This window comes from Mytilus trossulus, chromosome 2, assembly GCF_036588685.1.
Source record: "Mytilus trossulus isolate FHL-02 chromosome 2, PNRI_Mtr1.1.1.hap1, whole genome shotgun sequence".
NCBI lineage: Eukaryota > Metazoa > Mollusca > Bivalvia > Mytilida > Mytilidae > Mytilus > Mytilus trossulus.
The window spans coordinates 26007827-26031688 of record NC_086374.1 but is presented as its reverse complement, the minus strand read 5'-3'; the positions used below and the strand labels follow the sequence as shown (position 1 = coordinate 26031688).

At 32.5% G+C, this 23862-nt stretch overlaps 1 protein-coding gene across 1 annotated transcript; it reads left to right on the top strand.

Annotated features, from left to right (window-relative positions):
• The first annotated feature begins 229 nt into the window (after positions 1–229).
• Positions 230–17877, top strand: LOC134706849 (arrestin domain-containing protein 17-like). Its single transcript, XM_063566165.1, has 7 exons — positions 230–380; positions 5594–5707; positions 6526–6752; positions 13323–13502; positions 14080–14250; positions 16514–16655; positions 17546–17877. The coding sequence occupies exons 1-7, from the start codon at positions 263–265 to the stop codon at positions 17692–17694; spliced, it is 1101 nt and encodes a 366-aa protein (XP_063422235.1). The 5' UTR covers positions 230–262; the 3' UTR covers positions 17695–17877.
• Positions 17878–23862: the final 5985 nt, after the last annotated feature.

Below are 23862 nucleotides of genomic sequence, written 5' to 3'. Positions count from 1 at the left end.
GAATACTACAGACTAACCAACACGAGCAAAACCAAAAACTTAAGTGATTATAAACTATAATAATTGTTATGAGATCTTTACTAAACAAGGATTACCCTTACTTAATAACAATCTTCCGATAGTCATCTATAATATGTCGGAAATAATTACCTAATTGTAATAAAAACAAGTTTCCGAGTGTAATATCTGAATATCTGATTACTTCCGAAATATCTATTGTTTTCGTGGTTGCTTACATAAAGTATATGTGAAGAATATAAGTATGAAAGAAATAAGGGAGTTTCTTATAGAACTCGAAAACAACAAAGATGTTTACTTTCCAGGTGATATAGTTGCTGGAAACCTTGTTTTAGAATTATGGTCGCCTATGCAAGTTGAAGGTAAAGGTGTTTTTTTGGTCATAAATAGCCAAACTATGTAAATTATTCTGTTATTTATATATATTCATACAATAATTAGTAAAATAAGTAACAAGTTAACATTTCCAGTTTAATCGATTTCATTCTTCCAATTGGGACTCTTCATGATAACTGATATAGCGTCGTTATGGGCCACGACGTTCCGGCATTGTTTGTAATTTAAATTTCTGGGAACTTAATTTTGATCGGAATATTACTTAGATTTACTTACTTTACTTAGGTTCTTTTACTGATACAGGAACTAAAGTTCCTCTTCACCAGTCTCTATATCTATATCTTCTCCACTTCCGATGATTGGTGATTTATAGTCATCGTACATCATTGTTTGGTTCTTCCAGTATTTGTCTAGTCTATTCTTGAATGTATTTGTGATTGGTGATGTCAGTATAATTTCGGGAAGTGCATTCCTTGTTTTTACCACTCGTAGAGCAAAGGCATTTCCTCCTTAATTCTGTTCTTGCTCTCTGTGGAAATATTTTCAGACTGTTGCCGCGTACCCCTGTTCGTGTTGTCATATCCTTCCATAATTTAACAAATTGTGCCGCCTCTTTATCATATTTTCTGTTCAGTATTTTATATAATTCAATCATGTCACCTCGGACTTTAGAGGTAACTATGCAGATTTTAACAAAGAAATATTGGAGACAAATTGGGAAGTGCTATTAAACCAAGGTGATCGTATAGATAAAAATTGGGGAAAATTTCATGAGAAATTATTGGAGATTAAAAAAACGTTATATCCCTGTCAAGAAAATAAAAACCTCGACTAAAAGGAATAGGGACTTTTATATATACAAAAAAACTGTAGAGAAAATAAAGAAAAAAAACTCTCTGTGTAGGAATTGATTCAATTGCTACTAAAGATCCAAGTATAAGATTTGGAATACAATAAAGTACGAAATCAGGTAAAGACGATGACAAATAAACTGAAAAAGGAACACGAAAAGAAACTGTCAACAAATGCTAAGAAAAATTCAAAAGCAATATGGAAATACATTAAGTCCAAGTCTAAAACAAGATCAGGAATAGGTGAACAATTAACAGACCAAAACGTCTAAATGTCTAGAAAGACCGATGACGACAAAGAAAAGGCTACAATTTTAGCAACGTTTTTCAATAGTGTCTTTACAAAAGAATCACAAGGAAAAGTACCTAGCTTACCAATAAAAAACACTAAAATTAAAATGCTACAAATGAATATAAATAAGAAAGAAATAGCTAAGATACTTAAGGAACTGAACGTTGAAAAATATCCGGGACCAGATAGGATACACCCAAGAATACTCAAAGAGTTAGCAGAAACAATATCAACACCATTATGCATAATATTCAACCAATCAATTAGAAACAGTACTGTTCCAAGTAGATGGTAACAATAGACCTATCTACCTTACCTCAGTGGTGTGCAAAGTAATGGACAAAATTGGTACGTGAACATATTGTCAAACATATAAAAATCAACAAATTCTTTACTGATCGTCAATATGGATTTATATCAGGCAGATCTACATCTCTTCAACTTTTAAATGTATTGGTCAAATGGCTAGAAGCGCTTGATAATGGAAAATCTATCGATGTTATTTACATGGACTATATGAAAACATTCGACACTGTTCCGCACAAAAAAATAATGAACAAACTCAGAGCATATGGTACAGAACTTTCAGTTCTGAATTAGGTCGATAGTTTTCTAAGTGACAGGATACAACACGTTTCAATAAACAATAAAACATCATCATGGTCAAAAGTAACTTCAGGTATACCTCAAGGATCTGTGCTTGGGCCTCTACTTTTTGTAATTTTCACTTATGACCTTCCAAACCTGGTTGATTCCGACGTATACCTCTTTGCAGATGATACTAAAAAATTTTGCAAAATTAGTCAGAAAGAAGATAAAACTCAATAACAAAGTGACTTTATTAAACTGTCGCAATGGAGTGATACCTGGCTATTAAAGTTTCACCCCGACAAGTGCAAACATATGCACATAGGTAAACCGGGACCGGAACCAGATTCAAAATATACACTGAAATCGACAATACTACAAAAAGTTACTGAAGAAAAAGACATTGGAGTAATTATTGACTCTGAATTAAATTTCGAAAAACATATAAGTGAGAAAGTTAATAAAGCAAATTCCATGTTTGCACTACTGAGAAGGAATTTCCCAATATTTAGATACAGATATATTTGTACCACTATGCAAGACACTCGTAAGAACACATTTAGAGTTTGCAAGCTCAGTATGGGGCATCCATTTAAAATAAAATATATTGACATGATTGAGAATGTGCAGCGCAGGGCAACTAAGCAACTAACAGGATTAAAGAATTTAATATACTCAGAAAGACTGCAAAAATTAAAAGTACCGTTCCATCTCGTTTCGGTAGGTTTCATTCCGTCTATATCTAATAATAGGTATTATTTGGAAATGTTTTTTTTATCACAAGTGTCAAGACAAGTGACTGTTAGTCAAATACGTTTTGTGAAAATTCACTCTTTCACTTTTTTTGTTTTTTTTGGAAAATGTTGCTTGTGCTGTATAAAGACCTTCCTACAACGAAATTAGTTTTACATGCACACATATAATAATTGCGGTTTTTATCCAATACATTCATAGGTTTAAACGTAGTTTCAATTTAGACTCGTTCATATATTTTTCATTTTGGCTTGTATCATATTTTACCTCCGTTTTATTTGATCCGTTCATTCTATGTTGACTCTTTAAAATTCAAGATTTTATCCTAAATTGAGGTCAATTATATGGCCTTTCAAATACCGGTTCGATCCCTAACATCAATGAAGAGACATGTATTGACGCAATCCGGATCTAGTGTACAAATATTTGCACCTCATTTTTGTGGTATAACATCTTTGCCGCAAGTTTATCGTTTTCTGTTTAGAATTAAATTCATATAAAGATCCATTTTATTACATCTTGTGAACAATTTATTTGGCAATCACCAATTGCAGTCAGCAGGGTTTGAGAACATCAGTTGTTCGTACTGTTAGTCAAATCTGTTTTGTTAAAATATACTTTTTCACTTTTTTTTGGTCTTTGGAAAATGTTGTTAGTTCTATATTCAAACCCTCCTACAACGAAATTTGTTTGATATGCATATGTATAAAAAGTGCAGTTTTTATCGAACGCAATCATATGTTTGAAGGTAGTTTTCAATCTAATAAATCAACATAACGATGTTAGAGTAGATCTGATTCGTAACTTCATCCCCGAGCGGGGCTGAAACATGTACTATTTATTTCTAACTTCTACGACAACACCGCCTAACTTTGCGCAGAGACCTTATTTCCTCCTCTAACTATAGCTCATAAAAATAAGCGTTCGTACCAAGCCACGTTCAACTATCAACACTTAGTCAAAATTTATTATTATATTTTATAAACTGCTAATTTTTTGGGATGTTTAAATACGCAGTCTCTTTTGTAATTACTCTACCGTTGTCAAATTTGAAATAATTACAAACTTAGATCGGTCAGTTTTGTTCATACGGAATGTTCATTGACGCAATCGTTCTTGTAACATCGTAACTGTCGTCACCTTTTAAATTTTAGAATTGTGCAAGTTGATATCGCACATTACTATTTTTATTTGAAGTATATTTGTGTAGTTTCTGCTGTAAATAGCGATATCATCTGTGTCATGTTTAAACTTTTTAGAATTGTACAATCGTCTAAACTATGACATTCGGTTCAACTGTTATATGGTATAAATTTCAAGATTTTTATAGTTTAATCAAATTAGATTGATATGATTCATTTAACATCATAATCATACTGATGAATGATATATGTTATCCGAAATATTTATAATAATTGCATTGATAGTTTCCTTTTTTTATTAATGGTGTTGTTTTGTACACTCTTTCGGCGTTTAAATATGCTGTAGATATATAGAATAACTTACGATAAATACAAATTTATTGTTGCTACATTTCTTCATCTTGGTTAAATTCTGACCGACATCAAAGTATAGGAAAAGCCAGTGGCATTACACCTAACGACGCTACTTTTATGTATACTAATGTTACAACAATCGGCTTAGTATACTTTACATAATGGATAACTTTGGTTTTAACAAATGACTTTTGTTTTCTGTATTATGTCGGTAAGGTTTCTCACCTACTTTAGTCAATAGAACGAAGATGGAGTTTTTGCTAGCTATGAAACCATCATTTCCTTCGGACAATTGCTGTTCTAAGTCAGAAATATTGCAGCTGTTTTTCACTTTTTCTGTTGATTGATAGCGTTTGAGTTACTTAATTTTAATCGACTTTCCTTGGAGGTCTGTAGCTTTATTATTCTTTCATTGTCTTAAAAGAGTTATGGGCAGTTAAACGAGTGTTTGGCGTACTAAGTTATAATCCTGGTACCTTTGATAACTATTCTACATAGGTAAACATTTAGTATCTTATCTTTTGCACTAAAACTTTTTTCCAATAAGAGGTACCATATCGTAGCATGGATGTCGAAATGTATTTTATTTGTGTAGTGTCATACTGTTTTACAATCTGCATTCAGATTTAACTTTTTTTTCAAATTCATTCTTTAACTTTTATCCGACTTTACAACAAGTCATTCGAGTAATTCTCAGATCATGATCACGAAACTAAATGTTATGATGGATGTTTTCTGGGTAATTACATGTCTATTGCGAAAAGTTCACTATTTTACGTGCCCTGGTGAAAACTCTTGATAGCATTTCTATAGCAAAAACATAGGTTTCAATATAAAGAAAAAAATCACAAATAAACGCCAAAAAAAAAAAACTGTTTCACAAGTTTTTTCTGAACATTATTTTTAAATCTACCTAGTTTTCAAACTGGTGATTTCTTGTTTAAACTAGTAGTTTTGATTTTTAAAAAAAAATCGATCTTAGAAAGTCTTTTTTAATTTTTTTTTTTGCTGTAGAAAAAATGCTGGCCTTAAGTTTTATGTATTGATAACAACTATCTAACGTTAAAAATGATTTTTTTGGAAATATCAGCTAAATCGGAAATAAAGTACAAAGATGTACGAGTATTTCTGTAACAATATTTTATTTACTGAATAAATTTTATGAAAACTATTTTCCAAATGTTACAATTAGTTGGTACATAAAATCGGCAATAGATAATATTTAGAAACAAGTTGCATTATTTCTTTATAATTTTCAGAGCTAAAGCTTACATTAAGCGGTGAGGCAAAGATACCATATTGGAATACTACTGATTCTTTTCGAAGCAGCTATGAACGTTACTTTAAACAGTCTGTTGTGATTCTGGAAAGTGGTAAATATTGATGACATTAATTGGAATCCAGTCAGTATCACCATGGAGAGTTAAATGTGTTGTTCAATTTCACAAAAACATAAAAGAAATGATACATTTACTTACGTCCTATAAAATGATTCATACTCATCCGCTTCAACTAATTCAGATTTTTTATTTGGTGAAATAAATATTACTTTCTAACGATTCAGTTTGGTCACTCATCATTCTCAAAAAATAGGTTGCATGTTCTTTCACGATAACTTTTGACTCAATCGTACATTCTAAAAATAACCTGAACCATTTTAAGTTACTGTTCTATTTGACAAACTTAATGGTTTTACACCAGTAATTTTGGAACCTCTTATAGCTTGTTGTTCGGTCTGAGCCCAGGCTCTGTGTTGAAGGCCGTACATTGACCTATAATCGTTTACTTTTATAAATTGTTATTTGGATGGAGAGTTGTCGCGTTGGAACATCTTCCTACATCTATTAAGATGAAGTTTCAAATATATCGAAATGAATTGGACATGATTCCCGATTGCAGGTTGATACGGGTTATCGAACTTCAAATAAGCTGGAAACATTTGATGTCGTCATTATATTTTCTGATGAAGAGCAACATTAATAGTGAAGTTGCTTACATTTCGTTATTCTTTCGTTTGATGTGTTTAATTTTTTTTACATTTGATTAGGGACTTCCCTTTTTCAGTTTTTTTGATTTTGACGATACACTAACTTAAAATTTTAAGACAAAAAATAAAACTACTCGAAGCAACAACAAAAAAAACACTTATCACTATTTCTTGAAATTCTACAAATTTGATTTTCCATTATAGTCGAGGAAATAAAAGATGGTCATGATGTCCAAGAAGGTGTAAACAAATATCCTTTCACTTTCGAACTTCCACCTAACCTCCCCACTTCCTTTGAGAATAGTAACGTTTATGTACGCTACCTCTCAGAAGCAACACTAGTAACACACATACATGATAGGTGGATATGCAGTAATAAAGTCATCACGGTCATATCTCATCTAGATCTTAATGAAATTGATAACATTGACGTACGTAGTTAATATTAGTTGTTATATAAATATATCCTCAGATGCAAGAAAAATGTAGGTAAAACCACATTTTAGCATTCCATATACAACATATGTGTTTCTTATTTCTTTAAACTGCTTCTAATATATATATATATATATATATTAAATGACTGAATAAATAGTCAACGATAAATCTTACGGGGCGATGGATCATATAAACATGATGCAGTACACTACATAATATAATATATAACAAGTCTAAAAGAATACAACATCACCAAAAACATAATAAAACGAACAATATGTTAGATATTTCGGATAACAGATATCCTTCTTCGGTAATTGCACGATGAAAAATGAATCATGTCAATTCAAATTAAGACTCTATCAAAATCTTGGGGAAACTGTCCTCAGCTTTCTTATCCAAAAACTTTCCCGAGCAAGTCTGTCGGCCTTTGACCAATCCTCGTTGTGATCTATGATAGTGATGGTAAGTTTTTTAAGATCAGCTTGGGCGTGCCCATGTGATCTTAAATGACGACTTACGGGGAGGTCGGGCTTGCATGTGTAGTCGCTACGATGACCATTCATGCGTTTGTTGAATGGCTGTTCTGTCTCGCCAACATACTGCATGCCACATCGACACTGAAGAATGTATACAACATTCTGGGTTTTGCAAGTTACATTACAAAATATTGTGTACACAGACCCAGTGGAGTGGCAAGTAAATGTTTGAGTATTCACTATTTGTTGGCAAGTCAGACATCGTTTGTTACCACACGACTTGCACCATCCTGTAGTTGAACAGCTTTTATTAGAGGAGACGGCAGCTTTTACAAATAAGTCTTTTAGACTTGCTGGTCTCCGAAAAGCTAAGACAGGAGGATCGGGAAAGATTTTGGATAATTTTGGGTGATTGGCAATACTTTGCCAATTGGCACGGATCAAACGTGAAAGGTTTGAAAAAGCGGGATTGTATGTTAACACAAATGGAACTATTTTGCTGCGCCTCTTCTTTTTGTACTGTAACAGGTCTTTGCGGCTGTTATTGTTAGCACGCGCAAACCCCTTATCTATGTCCCATTTCTTATAACCTCGTTTGATTAGAAATCCGCGAAGTTCCTGTAACCGCTGAGTGACAGCCTCCTCAGAGGAGCAAATCCGCTTTACTCTGAGAGCTTGACTGTACGGGATACTTTTTGTACAGTGTTTGGGGTGACAGCTTTGGGGAGAAAGGTACTGATGTTTATCTGTAGGTTTACAGTAGAGGTCTGTTGATATGACACCGTCCTTTATAGATGTAGCTGTGTCCAAGAAAGATATCTTAGAGTCGGATATTTCATATGTAAATTTAATTGACTGGTGGGCGTTGTTTGCATGTCTGATAAAAGCATCCAATTTTTGTTGGGATTCGATCCATTTCATGTCAACATCATCGATGAAACGGAACCAAGACAAAGGTTTGGATAAAGATGATGAAATAATATGTTTCTCTAATTTGCCCATGAAAATATTGGCGTAAGACGGTGCCATTTTCGTCCCCATCGCTGTCCCGTTTATTTGAAGGTAATTATCACCATTAAAGGTAAAATTGTTGCATTTAAGGACCAGAGTAAGCAGCTGGACTAAACATTCGGTTGGTGGTTCTAAAGTGTTGCGAGAGTCCCATATTTCCCTACACGATTGTATTCCGTCATCATGAGGTATGTTGGTATACAAGGAGGTGACATCTAAAGTGACAAGGAGGGTTTCCGGAGGAAGAGGGTTCATGGATTCCATTTTGCGAAGATAATCTGTAGTGTCTTGAATGTGAGAAGGAAGATTTTCTACATGATATCTTAAATGAAAGTCTACAAATTCGGAAATTAGAGAAACATATTATTTCATCATCTTTATCCAAACCTTTGTCTTGGTTCCGTTTCATCGATGATGTTGACATGAAATGGATCGAATCCCAACAAAAATTGGATGCTTTTATCAGACATGCAAACAACGCCCACCCGTCAATTAAATTTACATATGAAATATCCGACTCTAAGATATCTTTCTTGGACACAGCTACATCTATAAAGGACGGTGTCATATCAACAGACCTCTACTGTAAACCTACAGATAAACATCAGTACCTTTCTCCCCAAAGCTGTCACCCCAAACACTGTACAAAAAGTATCCCGTACAGTCAAGCTCTCAGAGTAAAGCGGATTTGCTCCTCTGAGGAGGCTGTCACTCAGCGGTTACAGGAACTTCGCGGATTTCTAATCAAACGAGGTTATAAGAAATGGGACATAGATAAGGGGTTTGCGCGTGCTAACAATAACAGCCGCAAAGACCTGTTACAGTACAAAAAGAAGAGGCGCAGCAAAATAGTTCCATTTGTGTTAACATACAATCCCGCTTTTTCAAACCTTTCACGTTTGATCCGTGCCAATTGGCAAAGTATTGCCAATCACCCAAAATTATCCAAAATCTTTCCCGATCCTCCTGTCTTAGCTTTTCGGAGACCAGCAAGTCTAAAAGACTTATTTGTAAAAGCTGCCGTCTCCTCTAATAAAAGCTGTTCAACTACAGGATGGTGCAAGTCGTGTGGTAACAAACGATGTCTGACTTGCCAACAAATAGTGAATACTCAAACATTTACTTGCCACTCCACTGGGTCTGTGTACACAATATTTTGTAATGTAACTTGCAAAACCCAGAATGTTGTATACATTCTTCAGTGTCGATGTGGCATGCAGTATGTTGGCGAGACAGAACAGCCATTCAACAAACGCATGAATGGTCATCGTAGCGACTACATATGCAAGCCCGACCTCCCCGTAAGTCGTCATTTAAGATCACATGGGCACGCCCAAGCTGATCTTAAAAAACTTACCATCACTATCATAGATCACAACGAGGGTTGGTCAAAGGCCGACAGACTTGCTCGGGAAAGTTTTTGGATAAGAAAGCTGAGGACAGTTTCCCCAGAGGGCATTAATGAAAAAACATAGAAGAGTCACTCATTTTTCCTACCATCACTAATTTCCTGTCATCACTTGTGGCCAGTTACTACGGCTTCCGTACTGAACCCTTACACTTTTCAGGAATTTTTGAATTATATAAGTTTTGATTACAGTTGGCAAGGATGTGTAAGTACGCAGCCACGTTCTATTACTTAACCTTAGTAAACATTTATTACTCAATTTTCTGATTATCAAATTACTATATTTTTTAGATGTTTAAATACGCAGTCTCTGATGCAACTGCCCTACCGTTGTCACATTTTAAATATCATACCAGTTTAGATCGGTCAGGACTGTTTATTGGGACTGTATTTCCACGCAGTTGTTTAACATCTCAACTGTCAACACCTTTGGGAATTTAGAGTTGTGCCAGTTCACATCGTTAATAACTTTTTTTATTTTAAGCATATTTTTGTAGTCTTTGCGGTGTGTTTGAAAAATTTAAAATTGTTCCAGCGTTCGCTTAAATTGTATAAATCAAGATTTTGATAGAGTCTTAATTTGAATTGACATGATTCATTTTTCATCGTGCAATTACCGAAGAAGGATATCTGTTATCCGAAATATCTAACATATTGTTCGTTTTATTATGTTTTTGGTGATGTTGTATTCTTTTAGACTTGTTATATATATATATATATATATATATATACATAAAAGAAAATGTCGTACGATTGCCAATGAGACAACTCTCTAAAAGAGATCAAATTGACACAGAAATTAACAACTATAGGCCACTGTACGGCCTTTAACAATGAGCAAAGCCCATCCCGCATAGTCAGCTATAAAAGGCCCCCAAATGACAATGTAAAAATGAACGAAATCAAATATGTAAGATGTCAACAAACGACAACCAGTGAAGTAATGGCTCCTGACTTGGGGCAGACACACACATACATGTTGTGGCAGGTTTAAACGTGTTAGCAGGCCAACTCTCCCCTAACCCAGGACAGTGGTATAACAGTACAACATGAGAACGAACTATGAAAATCAGTTGAAAAAGGCTTATTACATCAGATGGACAAAAATACAATTGGTCTAAATCGATTTTTCGAAAACATATAAAAGGAGCAGATATTAATTGATGTTCGTTTACTTCAAACAGAATAAGATAAGAACTGTACATCATGATTGCAAAAATGTTAATTTAACAATACCATTGTTACTGCAACCGGTTTTTATTTCGACAATAATTAACACTATATTAATGCTCAACACAAAACTATTCGATAATCTAAAACTTAATACAATCACTGAAGTCGGGATCGTACAAAAAAAAAAAGATTTAACAAAACTACCGACCTCCAAGGAAAATTCAAAACGAAAATTCCTTAATCAAGCAGCAAAGCCAAAAATTGAAACACACCAAACGAACGGAAAACAACAGTTATATTCCTGAATTGGTACAGGCATTTATATATGTAGAAAATATGGAAAAAAACTGAGTTTATCACGAATTCACCAACTTCCCAACTGACTTCATTTTCAGAAAACGACATCTGAATCAAACACTAACTTTAAGCTACTTCTTTACAAGCAGAACCGAATACAATGAAAGTCCTAACTATGTATTGGCTTTCGAAGCTACACAAACAACCTTACAAATATAGATGTAATTATCTTCAAGACTTTGTTCCACTACTAAATTGTCTATTCTACTTACTAGTAAAATTAGTACAATAAAAAAACTTGATAATAAATTGTTCAAATAAGGCTTTCGAAAATAGTGGAATTAATTACTTTTGGAGTGTCAAGAACTCGTTAGAAGTACTTGATAAATTGCATGCTTATATTGGTGATTTTGAATCTGTTCAAAGTTTAGATTTTTCTACACTATATATCGCTTTGTCTCTAATTCTTATTAATAAAAAATTTCACATCCCTAATTAAAACGGCATTTAAAAAGTCAGAATGCGAGTACATATGTTCAAACTCTTTTATGTCATTTTTTAGTATCAATAAACAAAAGAACTATGTTATTGGACATGCTTTGATTCTATATTTGCGCTTGAATTTTTACTTGATAACATTTTTGATCGCTTTGGATATTCCGTATATCGTCAAATTATTGGAATTCCAATGAGAACTAACTGTGCACCACTTATTGGGGACCTGTTTTTGTATTGTTATGAGTTACAATTTATGATTAAAATCAGCAAAAACCTATCGAAACAACATTTGATAGAAAAATTTAGCAATACTTTTAGATATTTGGATGATATATTGGCTCTCAATAATGACGACTTTTAGTATGTATACTAAGGAAATTATCCTGTTGCACTTACTTCAAATAAGCTAAAACTAATAATGACCACTGCCCTTTCCTCGATCTTGATATATATATGTCATTAACGGGAAGCTTAATACAAAAATTTATGATAAAAGAGATGATTTTTTATTTGCTTCTTTGATTATATATTTTTAGATGGTGGCGTTCCCTTGTCACCATCTTATGGTGTTTATATATTTCATCTTGTACGCTTTGCTCGTGTATGTAACTATGTATTAGATTTAAGGGAGAGAAATATAGATTTACTGAAAAAAAAATACACCAAGTGAAAGACGGGTATAAAAAAATTACCATAGAACAATAACCAAGCGGCGTGGTATAGACAGCATGTCATGTCAAATATACATTACAAAAAATGAACAAAATAAAGCCAACATTAGTATACCGCTGTTTAATAGCAGTAATTCGATGAAGCAAAAACAAATACGGGGGATGAATAATATAAAGGAAAACACATTCACTGATAAATGAAAACAACAGATAAACACACACTGCACTGAACTACAATAAAAGCAAACCCATCCAATACATATAATCGGATTGTAGATGACAACTGCCATATTCCTGACCTAATACAAAAATCTTTCAGATAAAAATAGTTAAACCTGTTTAATGGCTAGCAAAACCTTCAACATGTATGACAATTTTAAAGATACCGCTAGAATGACAACAATAGGTGACAGGAATACATCACAAATAAACACAAGAACACCCAATGCAGAGAAATATATTCAAACTAATACAATAATACAATACAAACAGTTTATATACAAAATAGTAAAAATATACAACGACAAATAAAAAGAAACACTATACCACATTATTTAGACGATGAACAACGACAGTACTTAGAATCTGTACTTTATTACTATCATGTATTATTTGGGAAGTTGATACGGAATAATTGTGAATAAGACCTTGGTATTTTTGGATGATTATTTTTTTTAGAAAAAGGACGAAGTGCTCTCCTGTCAACGTATATTTGTTCCGGTTAACAGAAGTTCCTCTGGAAACTTTGTTTTAAACAATTTTATAATACCTGTTCCTGATGGAATAGATATGCTATACCATTAGTCAACTTTCGTTCAGATACTGGGTACTTTTTATAAAGTCATAGTGGTAGCTTCAAGGTCTTGAAAACAGAGTACATATTCTATATAGGCTTTATATAATATTGCGAAACCACAAAATCAAATATTCATGAACATATAACTTTTTCTTCATCCCTCTCTTTAATTTTATATCAGCATAATTCTTCTTATTCCGTAGCTTTATGTTATGTATCAATTTTTTTAGGGTCCCTGTGAGAAGCAGATAGTTAAAAATCTTTGTTGTTTATGCTGCACAACTGGTCCAGTAACCGGCATCTTACGACTAGATAGGACTGGGTATATTCCAGGGGAGTCAATAAATGTTAATGTGGAGATTATGAATATGTCAAGATACACATGTAATATCGAAGTTATTGGTATCCAGGTAATCTTATAGATTAAAAAAGACAAAGTAAATAGACAAAGCCGGACAAGGAATTACAGCTTTGCATAACGAAGATATATTCCTTTATTTAAAGTAATTACCAAAATTTTGTAACGTCGAATTTTAATAACACAATATCTGTAACTTAAATAAAAAACTCCAATGTTTAAATTATGATCGCACATTATTTAGATTATCTATTTAAACTTTATAAACACCAACAACACGACAAGTGCGCAATATGAATCCAACCAATTCATTAAAAAAAAAATAATAACAAAAATACCAAACTCAGAGGAAAATTCAATCGCAAAGTTCCTTGTCACATGGCAAAATCAAATGACACTTCAAACGAATGGACAACAACTATCATATTCCTGACTTGGTACATGCATTTTAGATGTAGAAAATGTTGGATTGAACCTGGTTTTATAGCGCTAAACATCTCACTTGTACGACAGACGCATCAAGTTCCATTATATTGACTATGATGCATGAACAAAATGTCACAAATAGGTTACAACAACAACACGAATCCAATAAAGAAATGTCATGAAAAGAAAATATTTCTTTTTAGACACTGTCGTATACTAAAATGACGGACACCGCAAAGCTTTTTTGTCGATCAGTTCATAGAGAAGTTCATCCAGGAGACAGCGACATGGTGTCGGAAGAACTGTTTATACAACCAAACCCACCATCTGGATTAACGGGATGTAGGATTATATCTATAGACTATCATGTACAGGTAATATTACAATACCATTTTAAAAGTAAACTTTCTTCAGGAAGCTCATGCATTATTTTTATCGGTTATCTTCGACATCATTCTAAATCTCCGTGTTTGTTTGTACAAATTAAAACATTTCTAATCTATGGTATACATTTCTAATCGACAATATCCGTTAATACATTTCTTTTTTGTAAAATAACATAATATCCACTTCTAACCTATAATCTACATTCTTATCTATTATATACCTTTCTAATCTCTATTATTCATGTCTAATCTATAAATACTAGGGATGTCAACTCGATGACGATTTACAATTCGAGTGCTCGTTTGATTTACCGAGCGATACTCGAGTACTTGCTCGCTAGAGCATTTACAAAATGGAATCACAAAATTATATCAATTTTATGTATTGTGGGTCGTTGTCTTATAAACGCAAAACTCTCAATATTATCACATAGAGCTAGATAATAGTCCAATGAGTTTTATACCATAATTAAACGCTCATTTAATTCATGTACTAATTATGTAAACTTACAATAATCTTACCTAGTAAGTGTTTGATATCTATAGAAAATTTATTACTCAATCAACAGTATTAAGGAACAATAAAACACATTTAATAATCAGCAAAGGGGTGATGTTTTAATTTACTGATGCCGTTAATCATTTATGAGGGTCGATACAGAGTGCATTGAATTTGTTCTTATCTAAAAATGTCATCTTGAGAAATGTTTCTGAGATGAGGAGAATTCTCAACTTTATTTGGTACAATCCTGCTGATGAAAATATATACTCTGACGGTATAGAGGTGAGGGAATGACTAAGATTAGCGTAAAGTGTAAGATTTAAAAAAGGGGTCTTGTTCATGGCCTACCTTTGTTTGTGAAAATTTTAAATGACAGCTAAGCAGAAATACTCGAATCGTATTTTAAGGTAGATTTTATTTCCTGGGAGGCGCTCTCAATACAGTTTTTGTTTGTTTAAGCTTAAAAAGAAAGCTACAACATTCAAACAGGAGACCGATCAGTCGAGTATCATTTTCATATTCGATAATCGGTACTACCGAGCGATACTCGAGTACTCGCATTCTCGTTAACATTCCTTAAAAAATACATGTTGAAGGCCGTACTTTAACCTATAATGGTTTACTTTTTAAATTGTTATTTGGATGGAGAGTTGTCTCATTGGCACTCACACCACATCTTCCTATATCTATAATCTTTATTATACCAAAATTATATAAGGGTTCTCTGAGAAATTTTTGTAATTAGTTCAAGTTCTATCTAAAGGCTGATTTCTGCTCTTTGGTCTGGAGTAGTACTTCAGAGAGAAAGATGGAACTTATCATTGAATAAAATGGAAATGGGGAATGTGTCACAGAGACAACAACCCGACCAAACAGTAGAAAACAGTCGACACCTACCGATGGGTCTTCAACACAGCAAAATAAAACGTAGTAGGTGATGGGATCAGCTGGACCATAAAATAAAATGTGAAACACACAATTGAATTAAACACAAATCAAAGCAATACACTAAATCAATGTTAAATATAAATTTTATGCAGAAACTTGTGCCTCTTTAAAGTTTCTGTCAGTACCTCGGTATTAACTACATATTGGACTGCAGCACTCATTACAGTAATACCCGGTATATCTAAAAGTCTATTCGAGCATTTTGATAAAACATGTTCAAATATTTCTTATTCGAACACTGACCAAACGATATATGATAAATCAAATTTAAACAATAAAATCGTTTATATTTTCTATAATGGATTTGTCGAAAATGTAAGCATGACTAATCCACTAATAAAGTTTAATATGAGGTGAGACGTAAAGATAGCTAGTTTTGCTATTAGTTACATCGATGTAAGAAAGGAAAAGTATGTCAGTTTTCAAAAATGCAACTATGTGAAAAGTTTTGGAAAGCTGCACTACTTCATATTTAAAAGTTACTCAAATATACGAGTCCTATCAATTTAAAAAAAAAAAAAACAGTTGTAAAACAAAAGCAAGGCACACTTTTGAATACTGAAACTTTCTATTTGATTTAGGTAACAATAATTTACTGATGTTCAAATCTCATATATCGCTCAAGGAGATACAAATCAAGATAACAAATAAAAGTTTACGCGAATTGGTGTTTATATAATGGATCATAATCGTCTATGATTTTTTTTGGTGGCCTTCGGTGGTTGACTGCTCTGTGTTCGGGTTGTCTCTTTGACACATTCCCCATTTCCATTCTCAATGTTTGTATTGTATGTTTTTAAGGTGATGGTAAAGCCAGTTTGTTGTTTGCCGTTTTACATAAAACAAAGAATTGTTATAGGAACATTTCCACTACAGTCAATGGTTGAGAAGTACACTATGGAGTATCCTGATGCATTATCAACGACACCAACAGCCAAAGAATGTAAGCATTACAACATAGTTATGTTTATAAAAAGTAAATGTAAAGGTTTATTTTGCTTAATAATCTTTTTCTAGACATGATAAAGTGACATATATGTATACCCTTTTTCTTATTTGTGATTAATATAATTACATTTATGAAATTTAGGATTTTTTTCTTTGTGCATACTATAACTACGTATAGACATACGTTTGATACAGCACATTTGATCAACATAGTTTTAAGGTCGTCCATAAACTTAATAAAAAATAGTAAAACTATGTTCAAATCATCAGACAACTAGTTTTGTCTTACGTAATTTTATGTTTATAATTATTTAAATGTACCTACAAAAAGAGTTAACTTTCTTTTTAATACAGTTCTTTTCTATTATTCAAGATTGTTGACATATTTAAAATTAAACATAGTTTTAAAAAGTATATTAACAAAAGCACATATAAATTCGATTGCGCGGTTTCCAATATTTTTAGTATTAAACGATAAATAATCATTTTGATGAATTGTGTTTTTTTCTAATTTGCTAGATGCTTTTTGTGCTTTTTTGTAAATGTTTGTTTGTTTTGAAATTGTTATACAGTGATGACTGCTCTTGCAATATTTTGAATATTTGACCGATTATGTCTGAATTGTTCACGCATCGTTGTAAAAATAACGGAATTTGATGCGACTGTCATACAAGTTAGAGGTTAAGCGCTATAAAACCAGGTTCAATCCACAATTTCGACATTTGAAAATGCATGTACCAAGTCAGGAATATGACAGTTGTTGTCCATTCGTTTAATGTGTTTTATCCTTTGGTTTTGCAATTTGAAAAGGGACTTTACTTTTTGAAATATCCTCGGAGCTCAGTATTTTGGTGATTTTACTTTTTAATTGTGTTTCTTTTTCAGTTCAGTTAAATTTCCAGGAAAGCGAATATGAGGGCAGAATACAATTTCCAAGTAACGATAGATTTGGCCAACTAACGTTTAGACCAAAATATCCGTATTTTGAATGTCTCAAAAACACAGTACAACTATGTAAGGGGTCGCTGAGATAAAAATGTAATCAGTTCAAGTACTATTTAATGGCTGATTATATTCTATTCTAAATATATCAGATTACATTTTCGATTACTTTTCTTTATCTAATCACAGAACTGACTACTGCTTAAGATTTCATTGTAATGTTTCATAAAAAAAATGTTTTTACACTAACTTGATTTCTTTTTTTAAGAATTAAACTGCTGCTTGAAATCAATGTGTGTAGCAGATGATATTTTTGTGTTTTTTAATGATTCTTTATTTTTTTAGGGGGGAGGAGAGGGCAGCAATTTTCTGAATAAAAAGGTTTTATTTTTAGTACATCCATATAGTTGACAGTACAACCAATCATATTATATTTGTTCATTGATTATTGTATGAATTATATACCGAAAGATCAGACCGACGAAGCACAGCTGATTGTCTATAATAATCAATAATTTTATGATAATGATGAGGTGTTTTATTGAAAGTAACTTGAATCTATCGATAAAAAGTAAATTGATATATTTTTTCAAATTAGCTAAAGTAGACATTTAATATCTTCAATTAGAATATAATGAAACACCAGTCGAATGACTCGGACATTAGAAAGACAATGTATGTGTTTATTTTCGCTTCTAATATCAAATTTGACATTATTCCATTACAAATGAACCTGTATATCACGACACACAAATTTTGTCTTTGTATCCTGATATCAGAGGATGATTCTTCGATGTTCCAGTACACGTTTGCGACAAATCAAAAAAGTGCGACTACAATAATTTTGGTACTTCTAAAAAATGCAAATTTCGTGATTCAATTACCAGCATAATGTTATAACAATAAAAGTATCTTAAATAATTATACACATCATCGATTGGCTTTGAATAAGGGGTATGACAAAGAACGTACCGTACTTTTTCTAATAAAAAGTCCATCGATAGGTACCAATACCTTTTTGATAAATATTCCGTATCAACTTCCCAAATGTTATACACGATTTTCTTGAAGTATATATTCTGGGTACTGGCGTTTACTAATCATCTTAACGGGTTATAGTATTCTTGTATTTGTCTTTATAAATATTACTGTAACTGTTTAGTGTGTTTTTGGTGATATCCACTTGACGTGTCTCTGTAATTGTACATTACGTCATTTTATAATCGTGCTAAGGTAAATTTTTGTATTCTTATCTTTTATTGGTTGTCATGTGCTTTATTTTTATGCCTTTTTGTGCTACTTTGTGCTACTTTGTTATTTATTTGTTTGTTTTATAGTGATGAAGATTATAACACAATGTTGACTGTTGTACCCCTATGTTTGACCTTTTTACCTACTATTATGTCTGTTTGTTTTATTCATCGTTGTCAATATTATGTAATTTGATGCAGCTGTCATAACAAGTAGGAGGTTTTGCTAGAAAAAAAATGTACTAGTCACAAGCAAGAAAAGAAGTGCAACTAGCGTTTCAGGATCTGCATACATGGTGCCCAGTCTTATTCGCCATTTTGTCGACTTCCATATTTGACATTGAGTTATTTGTTGTGGTTAGTAAAAGAGGGACGAAAGATACCAAAGGGACAGTCAAACTCATAAATCTAAAACAAACTGAGAACGCCATGGCTAAAAATGAAAAAGACAAACAGACAAACAATAGTACATATAACACAACATAGAAAACTAAAGAATAAACAACACGAACCCCACCAAAAACCAGGGGTGATCTCAGATGCTCCGGAGGGTAAGCAGATTCTGCTCCACATGTGGTCTCGTCGTGTTGCTTATGTGATAACAAATACTATAATATAATGATGTCGTGAGATTGATAACTAGACAATTCTCCACCAACGACCAAATGACATAGAAGTTAACAACTACAAGCATCGTAAGACCTCCGACAATGAGCAAATTCTCATACCACAAAGCATGCTATCAAGGCCCCGTTAAGACAAATGAAAATAAAACAACAGGAAAAGAAGAAACTAACGGCCTTAATTTATGTACAAAACAATAAACGAATAACAATATTAATTAAAAACCAATTGTTCAGAGAACAATTGAAAGTCTTTCCACACCAAAGAAATTATGATAAGAAAGTAGTTTGTTCATACTGAGGCGATAAATGATGGTTTAATTATCTTTTTGAGTGATATAAGGGAGATAATATATTACTCCCGGTGAAATAAATGTCACATCCGGTCTCATATGATAGCTTCTTTCACACTGATTCCAAAAATATATAGTTTCTACATACTTTTGTATTTAAAATGGGAGATAATTGACCACTTCCGGTTTGTTGGAAGTCATTTTTAGTCTTCAGTAATCTGTTCATGTATCTATATGTCAAAATATATGGATTCTGAGTACTTTTATGTGAAAAAATTGCAAAAAAAGCTACTTCCGGTTTTCTTAAGGTCACTTCCGGTAGCCATTTTTGAAGGTCATTTGTCACTTGACCTTTTGTATAAGGTCAAATGTCTTAACAATGAACTTAATTTAAGTTATAATCAAATAACCTCATATCAAGACATTTCAGGGGCATCAACTCCTTTAAGATGCCATTTAATTGTATAAGACTGAATGTAGCATATCTTCATTGCAATAAAGCTAACATTTTGCACTTGTTCTCTTATATGTATCTCTCAAAGTGTCGGAGAAAATGCAAAAACAAGCAAAAGTCACAATTGAGAACTTGACCTTGACCTTTGACCTTGACCTAATTTTCTAAGTTAGGACCTAGGGGACTCAAATAAAAACATTCCAGGGTTATACGGTTAACTGTTTATGAGTTAAATAAACATACCGACAAATTTATTTTGTAAAGGAAGATAACTCCTATAAAATTTCATGGAATCGCTTCGATCCAAATACGCCAAAAATTACTGAGGATGTAACGAACAATTTGTAAAAAGAATTTTGTCGCTATCTTGTTTTGTTACGAAGGAGATGCATACAGAGGATAAACAGTGAAAAGGGAGATAACTCTTACGTAGAAAATGGTTCGCCTTAGCAGGGTGAAATTTAAAAGCGCATAAACTATACAATACAATATGAAAAATATCTAAGCGACATATTGCGAAACAAACATTTATCGCAAGAACAAAACTTGGCGGAAAAAAAAAATAATAATAATCAGAAGAAAAACAATAAGTCTTTCCACAGAAAAGTGGAAAGACTTAATGATATATAACAAAAATGATATCAATTGAATACAAGCTCCTAACTTGAAAGAGGCACCTACAAAATGTGGCGGGCTTAAAAAACCAAAAAAAAACCCAACAAGATATAACAGACTGTCTACGTAAACAGACGTAGGAAACATTTTCGATAAACCTGTTGATTTAAACCTGTTGATTTGCAGACTAGTTTCATCTATGTGGTGGATGTATATGGAAAAGAGGGAACTTTAGTTGCATATGTGATGTAAAATACACCAATATACAATTGAAAAAAAAGAGTATCATCAGAAATTGGGTCCCCTCGTCCTGAAAGTAAACAAACAAAAATTGCCAATGCAGACAATCTTCTGTCCTGTATTAAATCGATAGTTGAAATCAGTAAAGAAATTAAAAATGGTCAAGATAATATAAAAAAGAAATGATGTTATATCTAAAAAAATCGAATATTAAAAGCTGATACTGATTTAGACTTGGATGACATGGTAAACTTAATTCAAACAATTTTGGCCAAGTTGAAAACTTCGTTTCTTGTCCTACTGACCAAGACTAATGATCAAGGAGTTAAAGGTGAAACATGATCGGCAGGTCAGTTAAACGATAATGACGCAATGGTAATAGCAAAAACATTTACCATTCACTGAACTCGTAAATCGCCCCGACAAAATTTACCATCCAATAGACAGCTTATAATATCAGTGGTTGCAACAAAACGTTTGACAACAAGATTTTCAAACAAACCAGATCTCGTTAAAATCAGCTTTTAAAGTCAGGATAAGAAAATATTTATACAAAGAAATACACATAAGTTAAAAGATATTGGTTCTTACAAATATGTTTACATCTAGTACTGTAAATCCTTTATTGAACGATTGATCGATACAAATACAATTTTACGGGAAGTACCACAAGGTAAATCGAACAGGGTTACCGCAAACGGAAATATTCTTAAAAAATCAATTAATCGGTTGCTGACACTGACAATACTGACATGAAACCATAAAACAAGTAGGACAACATCGGGAACAATGATACAAATCAAATTGGGACTCTTTAATTATTTGCAGATAGACTCAAAATCATATAGAATTACGTTCAGCATTTTTAGAGAAAGTGAATACAGACATTTTGTATCTGTGAAAAGCATTTGAAAGAAATGGATAAAATTGAACTTGATGGTTAGACTTGGAATAGATTGCACAGATTAAACAGACTATACATACACAGGAATGTCCCAAAGCCCAATGTATTTTGTTTGTAACAATTACAAGTAGGTCGATTGCAGAAAAATCTTTTCAACTTCCTTGGTGAACGTAGCAAACTTCCAGATCAATAAGTTTTGGTGACAGACGATGTGTTTTCTTTGATAAGTGTAAACTAAATGATAAAGTCACATTGAACAAACTAGAGAAATCCAGTAAGATATAGATAATATATACACTGTACTCTGTGATGTCATAATTAAGGAAATGAAAGATAAAATTTCAGTCTTTTAAACACCAGTGGCTCATCAAAAATACGGCTTAAGGTTAAAAAGCAATTTTGAAACGACAAGCTTTTACATATTAAGAGAAAAACAGTACTTGAAGTTCAAAGGACATGCCAATGAACTAAGAACAAAGTTTCAATTAGCGCAAAATAAATAGAAATTAAATAAAGTCAGCAAGGAATTTCTCGCAACATTGAAGACCTGTTGGTGACCTTCTGCTGTTGTTTTTTTATTTGGTCGGTTTGTTGTCTCTTTGACACATTCCCCATTTCCATTCTCAATTTTATGTCATTATCACAGGCAATATAATCAAAGTATGTGCACTGACATGGTAACTATGACGACGAAGAATCCAATTGAATATTTTTTAAACAAAGTCAAACAGCGAGGGCCGCGTAGATATTCTTCTATGGCGATGAAAATATTTAACACAGATTATTGGATGATGAAAATACTGTTCAAGCTCAAAACTTAAACATACTTTTCATGCGTATACGTTTATAAATTGATAAATAATAAAGAAAGTATGGTTTAAACTCCCTCATGAAAAAAAAAGCATAGACAGATTTGGCAATTATATTTAAGTCCTTCTTTGTCATTATATATTTCAGCTGTTTTGCTTCAAACATATCATTGGCTACAAAACATTTGGCTTTGATGGTTTCTGGTGATGCCAATGATGCTAAATCCACTAATGCGTTTTGAACTCATGGATATTACCAAGTGTTGTTTTTTGTTGTTGCAACCATTGTTCGCATTTTTACTGTACTTTGTTTTATTGGATGTTATTTGATTCGATGGATAAACGTATCTGACATGTACAATTTGTCAAATAGCGTAACAGATCAGGTATTATATTCTTATGAATTATTACCAATTAGCTTTTCCAATTATAAAACGGATTATTATCTGGCATTAATATGAAAGACTATACATGCATTAATTTTCAAGTTGCAGATGAACTTGTAGCATTGTTTAACTTCATTATTTTATTACAATTAATACATTTCATTATGTTAATCATCTGAAGAATTGACAAAGATTCAACCCATTGCCAGCACAGACGTTAGTGGAAATATTGTAGTAAAGGTTAAAAGTATTTGTAAAATGATTTATATGATAATACCTATGATTTTATATAGCATTCCAACAATGATATTCGGATTTAATATAAGCGGAGGAAACTTTCAGACAAACAGGCATATGGACTCTCATGTTATAATTGCAAAAGACAAAATTGGACCTAAAATGTGTATCAAAGATTGCATTGCATACAAAGGTTGTAATGGTGTTAACTACATACGAGACGGAATAACATGTGAGATGCTGTCTATCTCCTACCCAGATGATAAACTCGTATACAGGAATGGAGAATATTTTTCAAACATTTCCGGGTGGACGCAGGTAAATATCAAATGTTTTGTCACAGCTTATTATCTGAAAATCATTTGAGCTTCACCACTATTTTAGATTCGTCAATGTTTGCGATAGTTATTTTGTATATTTTGCAATTTCTTTGACAATAACACTTTATC

Bases quoted from the DNA above. Each gene is read 5' to 3' on its own strand.
- LOC134706849 (XM_063566165.1), top strand. From the start codon at position 263: ATGAAAGAAATAAGGGAGTTTCTTATAGAACTCGAAAACAACAAAGAT. The intron at 381-5,593 runs GTAAAGGTGTTT...TATAATTTTCAG, and splicing joins GTCGCCTATGCAAGTTGAAG to AGCTAAAGCTTACATTAAGC. The intron at 6,753-13,322 runs GTACGTAGTTAA...CAATTTTTTTAG, and splicing joins ATGAAATTGATAACATTGAC to GGTCCCTGTGAGAAGCAGAT.